This window comes from Salarias fasciatus, chromosome 18, assembly GCF_902148845.1.
Source record: "Salarias fasciatus chromosome 18, fSalaFa1.1, whole genome shotgun sequence".
NCBI lineage: Eukaryota > Metazoa > Chordata > Actinopteri > Blenniiformes > Blenniidae > Salarias > Salarias fasciatus.
Window position 1 is genome coordinate 20,747,419 of NC_043762.1, and position 9,369 is coordinate 20,756,787.

The 9,369-nt window shown below is 42.9% G+C and overlaps 1 protein-coding gene across 1 annotated transcript; it reads right to left on the reverse strand.

Annotated features, from left to right (window-relative positions):
• Positions 1 to 956: 956 nt before the first annotated feature.
• ptger4c (prostaglandin E receptor 4 (subtype EP4) c) lies at positions 957 to 2,590 on the reverse strand. The gene is made up of 2 exons (XM_030114885.1): positions 1,739 to 2,590; positions 957 to 1,611 (listed from the first exon to the last, which is right to left on the reverse strand). Exons 1-2 carry the CDS (start codon positions 2,588 to 2,590, stop codon positions 997 to 999), a joined length of 1,467 nt encoding a protein of 488 aa, XP_029970745.1. The 3' UTR covers positions 957 to 996.
• Positions 2,591 to 9,369: the final 6,779 nt, after the last annotated feature.

Genomic DNA, 9,369 nt, shown 5'->3' on the forward strand with positions numbered 1-9,369 from the left:
TTTGAAAGTTGACAAGATTTGCTGTTCACTTCAAATGCAAATGTGCCATATAAATATTTAAACATTCAGAATGTCTCCATTAAATTTCCCCTGCATCACGCAACATAGTTAATGGCACAGAGCAGAATCACAGCATGTAGAATGAAAAACACAACACACAGTGTGACAACAACACCCAGCAGATACACGTGTAATGCAGGTACCTATGCGTCTACAAATAGTAACTATTTGTAACTATTTTTATTTGTACCCATGGGGTATGACAATATTTTGCTGAACTTTCCAAATTTGGAAATAATAATAGTCCTTCTAATGGCCTGTCTACGCCCTTTATGCTGAAAACCTATCATACAGGCAGCTGCATCCACTGGCCAATTTAACAGGGGTCATTATTTTGTTCCAGCACTCACACTGAATATATTAAACCCAAAATGATCAGCGCCACTGCCATCCAGCTCCTTTAAAACCAACCTTCAGCACATGCAATCAGGCATGATGAAGACTTGGAGGATTTTTACATATTTAGCTGCACATTATGGATGAATATATAATGTGGGTCACAACATAAAAGAATAATGTTGGCAGAAGGGTCAAGTGTTTTTGAAACAAATGTTTGGATTACATTCTACATGCAATCATATATCGTCATGAAGGTTTTTTTTTAAATCGAGATTGTGGTGTGAACCCCTCTGAAACACTCCTTAATGTATTTCTAACTGTTGCACAGGTAATCAAAAGCAGTTTGACCTGGTTTGTGTTTGTCTGCAGGAATTACATTAAACTTCGTAAATAAATTACATTCCATGGTTAATTTAGTTCATGCTGGGATATCAAGTGAATTGCCATAATTTCGGAGGGTTTAAATTCTCGGTTATTTTGGACACTGTGGTGATTTGAGAAGAGTAATCCTGCTCTCTCCTGTTTTCTGTTAAGATAAAGTAACTACTTCCCAGAAACATAAAAAAAGTTAAATATGTTGGAACATAAAAACATTCATCAAAGACATTTGGTTGACTGACAGGAGCTCGGTGTGCTGAAGGTGCACGTAACAATGTCTGCTCTCCTGACGTGCACGGAGCGCAGCGGCGGCGCGCCTCTGCGTCCTGGAGAAATCTTCGCCGCCGCCTCCCGTTTGGACCGAGGGGCCTCCTCCTCTTCCTCCTCCTCCTCCTCACAGCCCAGGATCGCGGTCGATTCCACGCTGAACGGGTGGAAGTTGGCCCGGGCCGTGTCGTACTCCCACGCGTGTCTCATGGCAAAGTCGGTGAAGGATTTCTCTTGGACTGGAACCCGGTGTTCAGCGTCGTTCCTGTAACTGGCCGTGCGTAATGACGCGTAGCTGGTGTCATTGCTGTTTGAAGACTGGGGGGAGTTTTGACCCTCCACCCAGCCCGGGTTATCGCCACTGCCATCCTTAACCCGAGCTACCGTCCTCTTTAACTTCTCACAGCCCTTCAGCAGCAGGTTCTTCCGGCACAATATGTATACCCAGGGGTCTAATATGGGGTTGAAAGAGGCAAATCGGATTGCCAACAAGTCGCTCCGGTAATCAGGTTTCCCCCCGGCAGAGATGTAGGCAGGGTCGTAAAGCTGGTTGACAAAGATTCGCACCTGTCAGGTAGAAAACAGAAAAAGATGCATGTTAAAAGAACAGAGCTGATGGCAGCAATGTGTTTCATGAGCAAGTATGGCGCACAAAAACTACACGGACTGGTAAAACATCAACAGTTGTTCTTACCACTAAAGGGATGGAACAGACCAGGAACACGATGGTCATGAAGACCAGAAGCCAGAACATTTGAATCTCCGCTGCAGAGGTGACGGAGGGCAGCCGGGGGAAGCGTCTCCGCGAGCCTCCCTGCTCACACAGCTCAGTCCTGACAATCCCGGTCCTCTGGTTCATCCCCACCAGCGACCTGCACACCGCCAGATTACACAGAACCGTAGCTGCGATCAGCACCAGCATCACACCGCCGTACAGAAAGGAATAACACGCCCCGACTGGATCCGTCGCCCTCCAGTCTAGAAAGCACCAAGTCCCGGGAAAGTGTCTCACGTGCTGCCCGAACCCAAAACTGGGCATAATGCACAGGACGACGTTAACGAGGTAGGCGAGCAGGAGCGCAAAGCGCGCCATCGTCCTGTCTATGTACTGAGAGTAGAAATACGCCTGGTTTATGGCCAGGTATCGCTCCACTGCCATTGCGCACAGGATCGACATACCTGCGGAGCCGAAGAAAAGCATGGAGAAAGAGAAGAAGTGGCAGAGCAGCGCTCCTCCGGGCCACCGGTTGGCCACGTACGTGGCGATTACTACAGGACTGGTAAAGCACGTTCCCAGCAGATCTGTGATGGCCATCCCGCAGACCAGAGTGTAGAAAGTGGTTTCCTTCTGTTCCTTCTTGGAGATGCACAGCACGACAATAGCGATGAGGTTCCCCAGGACCCCCACGGCGAACATGGTCGCAGATGTGACCAGAGACTTGGACTCCAGGCGGAGAGCGGGGAACGGGCTGTTGTGGCCGAGAGGAGGAGGCTCTGAAACGTTGGAGTCTATTTCTCCGAATGCCAGAGAGTCGTTGATCATCATCACCATCATCATCATCATACAGACGCTCAAAAAAAAAAAAAAAGAAACTTTCCCCAGAACAGAAACAAAAGAGCAGCTCAGAACGTGCGAATAGATACAGAAACGAGCATCATGTCTCTGAACAGAACGTGAAGCAGGTTACAGCAGTTTGAAGTGGTGTTTTGTTCCGCGTGCCCACATGGAGGTGCGGCTGTTTGTGTTTTCCGCCGCCGCGAGCTGCGGGCATTTAAACTGTGCGCTGATGTCAGAGGTGTGACGCGCGTGGAGCCACGTTTCACGCGGACCACGTTTCTGCAGCCACACAAGAGCCGGGACCGGGGAATCGACGTTTTTCTCCCACGATTAAGAATAGACTTTAAATGTCAACAGAGTCAACAATCACCGAAATCTCATCAGGAAGACGCTCTTTTCACGAAGTCAGTGAAAACAAGTCTTTACACCGCTAGAATCTTAGATAAAAGTTTAGTTCGAAATCTAAAATATCTTTATTTTAACCATGTGTGGAGATTGCATATGGTAACGGGACTGAAATGCTTCATTTATGTTCGCATGAAGATCACGGCAATAAATAATAAACTTCAGCACCACGGACAGCGACTGGATGACCGGCTGCACGCAACGACCAGGCTGCAGGTGCAGTTCACGCCTTCATTTCAGCCGATGATGTGGTGATTTAGAGACAATCTTTCATCCAGAACAAACAAAAGGAATTCCCTCTATCTTTCATCTGCTCTCATCTGATTTTTTTGGGGAGAAACGCTCCAGTGTTGTTTGAGCAAATTCAAGTCAAGTGTGAACACCATCAATCACCACAGAGCGAAAAACTGTTCTTATTAGATGCCTGGACGTTTATGGCTTTAGAGCCATTCATCTTTATCTGTCACGACCCTCCACTGACAGATTCAAGACGCCCACACCCCGCACAAGACATTGCACATTTTTTCAAAAATGAAAACAAATGGGAATTGCTGTTGTCACATGTCTGGGTTCTCTCAAACAAATCTGAAAAGAAAATTGGCATGAGGCATTGTTTTCAATTCATATTGCGGTGTCTTATGGGTATTTATATTTATTCTCTAAACAAAACCTTTCTGACAGTACAGACAGTTAACACTGAGTAATGAAAACCAGAGCAATAAAAAGGTGTCAGTCGAGCAGAGCGTTGTGAGTGTTCACATTCTGCAAATACAGCGGTTTGCATGAAGAATTACGCTATTAAAACTAAGCATAGATGTCAGAGTTCTAGTGTTTTACTTGAGTTAAAGTGGAAAAGGTACAGGTTTTGGAATTAATTTAAATTCAACAGATTTTTTTTTTATTTCATCGATATGCAGGATGACATTTCTAGGCATCTCAAACCCTTTCTTAGTGGTGGTGTGGTCGGGAGGGATCTTATGCTCATAGATACACACATGCAGAAACACACGCACATGCACACTGCCAGTGTCTGTGTTGACAGACTGTAGTGGATATTGACAAGTGGTATTGTGCTCAGGAAAAGAAGTCGTTTTACATTAATCTCCGGTAAATGTTGAGCTCATAAATAACCACATGTTGAATCCCTGGAGATTTTCTGTTGGTAGCAGAAAAACCTGCAGAACTCCATTTTCATTACACAGATCATCCTTCCAGGTTCCACAGATCTCAGCCTCCCAGATGCCGTTCACCTGCAGCACACTGGAGAGCAATTTATATCCTTCCTTTCATCCAAAGGCCAGAACTTCAGGCTCCACAATCAAACAAATAGACCCAGGTTTCTGAGATAGACGCTCAGTGTATTTTAACCAGAGAAGCAGAGAAGGCTGAACATTCATCAAGAGAGAACAGAGAATCACCAAGAGGACCGATACTCAGACAAAAATGCCTGTAGAAAAAGATATTTATATGAAGTTTAATTAATTGCGATGAAAAACATCAAACAAATCATGACGGAATGTGCAGATTGATTTTCAGGAAGAGTTCCACTAATCTGCCCGTCAGTCTGAGACAACATGTCTAACTCACTGTTAAAGACGCCCCTCTGGCACATCCAGCATGTGAAATCTTCAGTTTGTTCCAAAAAAGCAATGTTGTGCCTGACTTTTACTATAAAAGCTTGACCATCCGTCACATCTGCATATGATCAGCAGTCTGTCTCCCCATTCCACATCAGTTTGTGTCAAAAATTAGACTAATCCAGTCTCACTCCAGAAAGCTCTTCAGTATTTGTTGGTATTGGTATCTAGTTTCAGCCTCCGTGATGATGGTTTGGAGTTACAGAAAAAGCGAGCTTCCATTTTAGTGACTCTTTGACTCTGAAAGAAGGTGAATGTTGTTTGTTTTCAGAAGTAGCTAAAATCTCATAATTTATCATATTGACATGTTTGCTGTGTGATGAGCAAATCTGGGGAACTGCAAACAAAAATGCAGTCAAAGGATTCTGGATGAAAGTCATGTTGTTTAAATTGCAAGCACTGAAGTGATGTTACTTTTCTCTGGAAACATTTATTTGAGTGGCAGAAGTAATGAAAATGAAGAGGCAATAGCAGTGGGAACATGTTTGGTTGTCATCGTTTAGATTTGACCTCTGCTGCACATTTGCAATGAGATCAAGTCTTTCCAGTGTGCCATGCTCTCTGCCCAAAGCACCAGGACATCACACAACTTCATGATTTTGATCTGAAGCTTGAGGATTTGAATCTACCTGGAACCATTAGAGGCTTTGGAAAAGACAGAATTGTATTATCAGTGTTAATGTTCATGATCCCTCGTGTTTCCTGAACAATAACAGAACATTTAGCCACTCAATCTCTTTTATTTCCTCAGATGGCTGCCATGCAATAGCATTTATATCATTGGTGCAATTAAAATAGTTTTATTCCCAGATACAATGATTGATTGTTAGAATTACTTATTTAATTGTCTCACTGTCTCCCTCGCTTCAGAACTCCACTTCTCCAAACTCACGTGTTTTTGTTCTGTTTCTTTTCTTTGTCCATCAAACCAGTTGAAGCAGGATTTTACTGAGTTGTTTGAAGTTTGTGAAAGGTGAGTCACGATGTCTGCTGGACTTCTTCCGTCTGTGAACTTGGTGTCGCCTGTCCACTGCGGTTTCCATGGCAACCTCAGACACAAACATAAGATATAACAAAATGTCCAAGGGACAGTCTTCACATCTGCTTGTCACAACAATCATTTTGCAGGACAACAATCCCTTTTTATCTACAATTATCCAGTTGTTCACACTCATGTTGATTTTGGAAAATTTCTACAAACTCAGCCTGTGTATTTAAAATAAACTTAGCGTGTGTGAGAGTGTTTGTTCTGACGAGTAGCTGCTCATACGCTGATCACATTATGTTGCACTGTTTTTAGTAGATAAGCATGTCTCAAGTTATAAGCCAGTTCATAAATGGAAACTACATCAATCCATGTATTTTTATGACCCTACAGGTCATATTAAAGGGGTTTTGTGTGTCTGTGCTCGCCCTGACGCTTTCTGTTAAAGCTCAGAAGACATACAAGATGTGATCTATAGACAGGATCACCTACTTCCATTTCATCCATCAAGGACTTCACAAAAAAGCTGCGTCATCTAAAACAGAGCATGCTTTGCATCTTCAGTCATGTTTTGTGGAATCTCATCTCTTTTTAGGAGCATCAGGTCATTCTCTATTCTTTTACTGAGTGTTTGACGATGACAGACAGCAGATAAAGAAAAGGCAGGGCGTCTGTTTCATCAAATTAAATTGAGGCTGATGGTCACTGAACTATGAAATTGCGATCACCCTTATCACCACCTGCACTGAAGAGATCCTACTGCTTCATTTTTTTTGCTTTTTTTCTCCGCTATACATATTTTATAAACTCTATAGTCCCACTTTTGTAAGTTTAATCCCTCTCATCTATTTTTCCTCAGTTCACAAATTCCCATTAAAAATATTTCCATGGATTGTGGGCAGCCTCTTCACTCCAGAAGTGATCTTACTTAATTATTTATTAATTTTGAGACTCAATTTAGATGAAAATTAGTTTTAGTGCAGACAAATCCAACTAACAATGTGAGCTTTCAGCACCTGGTGGGCAGTACTGGTAATAGAGTGTGTGATATGGGAGGCTTCCTATTTAATCAGATGGGTAAATATGGGTGGGAGTGCAAAAAAATAAAAAATATATGGGAAACGGATTTGTTTTAATACTTGTGCTGATTTACTAAGAAAAGTGGTACCGGGGTTCAGAGTGTTATTGTAGAACACACGCGCGCACACACACACACACACACACACAATTATTATGATCTATGCAATGTTGTGTGAAGATTTTTCATTATATAAAGTTTCACTCTTTGGCAAAAAAAAAAAAAAAAGTCAGAGGCAGCCATTTTCCCTAAAGTACAACCACTAGATTACTTATGAAATGAACAAAGTCAGTTGCATAAACAGATCTAATTTTTATGTTGAACAAAATCTTCTTTTCTTTTCTCTCTTCCAGCTCAGCCTCGACCCCGTAACAAAGAGCCGACACCAGACTGTAATCTGTTTTTATTCTGAGCCCTAAAAGCATAAATCGAACCAGTACGCATCTCAACATTTTTACATCCACCTGTTTGGCCCACTCAGTCAGTTCCCACAAACACAATAAACCAAGAAAACACACGCACACACACACACACACACACACACATGCAGCATGAGCAGCAGAGTAATCTAATGGGTGGAAATGAAAGAATTCATCATACAGGCTGCAGCAGAGAGTGAGTCTGCTGGTAGGCTGCAGCTCTCCGTCTCTGTCTGGGTAAGTGGATTCCTCTCCTCCTCAGTGCAGTGATGCCTCTTGGGTCTATGTGATTGTGGGTTTGAGTCGGCCCTCCGCACTGCAATAGCCTTAAGTGGTCAGACGTCAATAATGGTGAAGCCCACACAAAAATAAAAAAAAAGAAGAGTGTGTGGGGTTATTTTCCTGAGGAACTTACACACTGAGCAGACATACTCAGGGTTTAACAAGGGCTTCCCTTGAGTGAGCATGAGTGTGACACTCTCTTTCACACATATGACCACTTTTAATTGCAGGACTTTATTTTCAGCGTCAGTTTGCATTGCTTTAAAGGGTTGCAGCGGTGTGAAGGTGACACACATTCAAACAGGAAATAACAGTAGGGTGTGTAATGGTGTTGATAATGGACCTCCGTCCCCACTGAGCAATACGACTAAAGTGATTAGGAAATCCCCACAGCTTATTGCTCAGAAAAAACTCCAGTCAATAGTCTGTCTACGGGGTAATCAATAGGCAAAGTGGGTATTGATCAACATTCTTCTGTCAAGAAGCCAAAAGCTCTGTTTCTGGACTCATAAGCCAGTATGATGTTATATCATCTGTTCATGCAAATACTTTACCTGTGGGACATTTATGGCAAAACCTGAAGGAAACGGAATGACAAAGCTGTTTGCACAAACACATATAGCTTTTGTTTCTGGCGCACAGTCTTCCAGCAAACCCGAGTCTGCTTTTATAAATTATGAGGATGTAGGTTAAATACATTTCATGCTTCATGTTAGATATGAAGCATGATACCACACTTGTGTCAACGCTGTAAGTATATGGGTGAAGCCAGCCATTCTTACGTTCATTGTTTTGTAGTTTTCAAGTTCTCCCTTCGTATCAAACAAACGGGAAATCTGCGTCACTGCAGGAAAGGAAATGAGACCTATATTGAATAAAACCAAAAATTTATCATCTGCAGGGGAAAAGCAGCGAGCAGCTGATGGATAGTTTAGTCAAAAATCTATTGAGCTATCTAAATCAAGATTTAAGGGTCTTGTTTTTGCAAAAAAAAAAAGAAAAAAGAAAAAGCAGCATTAATTTTCTCTTACTTTCTACAAGAAGGTACCGTGTTTTTCAAAATGTTGAGTAAGTGTGTGTCAGATGACAAAGCCGCTGAAGTGTTGTAGTCATGAGGCTTGTATCAAGGTTATTCGCCATCACTATGACTGACAGCGCAACAAAAAGCTCCATGCTCAGAAAGACTCTTCACCTGTGCTTTAACAGGGACAATAAGACGGAAAATAACATCAGGTTTGCTTTTATTCTTTGCTTTATTGTCTCATCGTTTAATTAAAAAAATTTGGTTTTGTGTTATTGTTGATTTTGAAAGAAGCAACTGCAGTTTGTCACAGCTGAGACTGACCTCCTTTACAGGCAGCAGCCATATTCACTTAAAAACAAACACAAATAGCTGGAGGGAGGACTAACGCGCAGTTGTTGCTTTTCCCGTTACGTACATGAGTGTCTGGAGAAGTAATGACTCAATAAATCAGCCCCAGAGAGTCTTTCAGCCCTGCAGCAAATCCAAAAAGGAAAATACGGCTCCAGAAACAAAAGGCAGGGCTCTTGTCGCCCTTCGGTGACGGCCCCCTTTGCGTATGGAGTAAAGTGAAGAGTTGAGATGGCGTCACTGTGTTCGTGACGTCTGCTGTAATGTGATGGCGGTATTTCAGAGCTCAGAGCTGTGCTGTGGTTCTGTGATGACTTCAGGCCGCTCTATTGGATTTTTTTCCTCTCCCACGACTGCTGCTTCCACTCACAGACGTCCAATCGCACTGATGCTCAGGCTGCTGCCTGCAGGCTCATTACACTGGGGAGGCGCAGGCTCATTTCTTCTCTCCAGCCTACTCTCCTCCCCTGCATTTTGATACACTAATGAAGTCTCTGGCTTCAGGCCTCTCCTTTCCTCTCCTTTGTCTTAATACGTCTGCTAAGCAAGCATTTCGGGAATATATGTGGACTTTGTTCATACAGTCAGT

Excerpts from the sequence above, each read along its gene's own strand:
- ptger4c (XM_030114885.1), bottom strand. The coding sequence starts at position 2,590 with ATGATGATCAACGACTCTCTGGCATTCGGAGAAATAGACTCCAACGTT. Across the intron at positions 1,612-1,738 it reads TCTGTTCCATCCCTTTAGTG|GTGCGAATCTTTGTCAACCA; the intron begins GTAAGAACAACT and ends TCTACCTGACAG.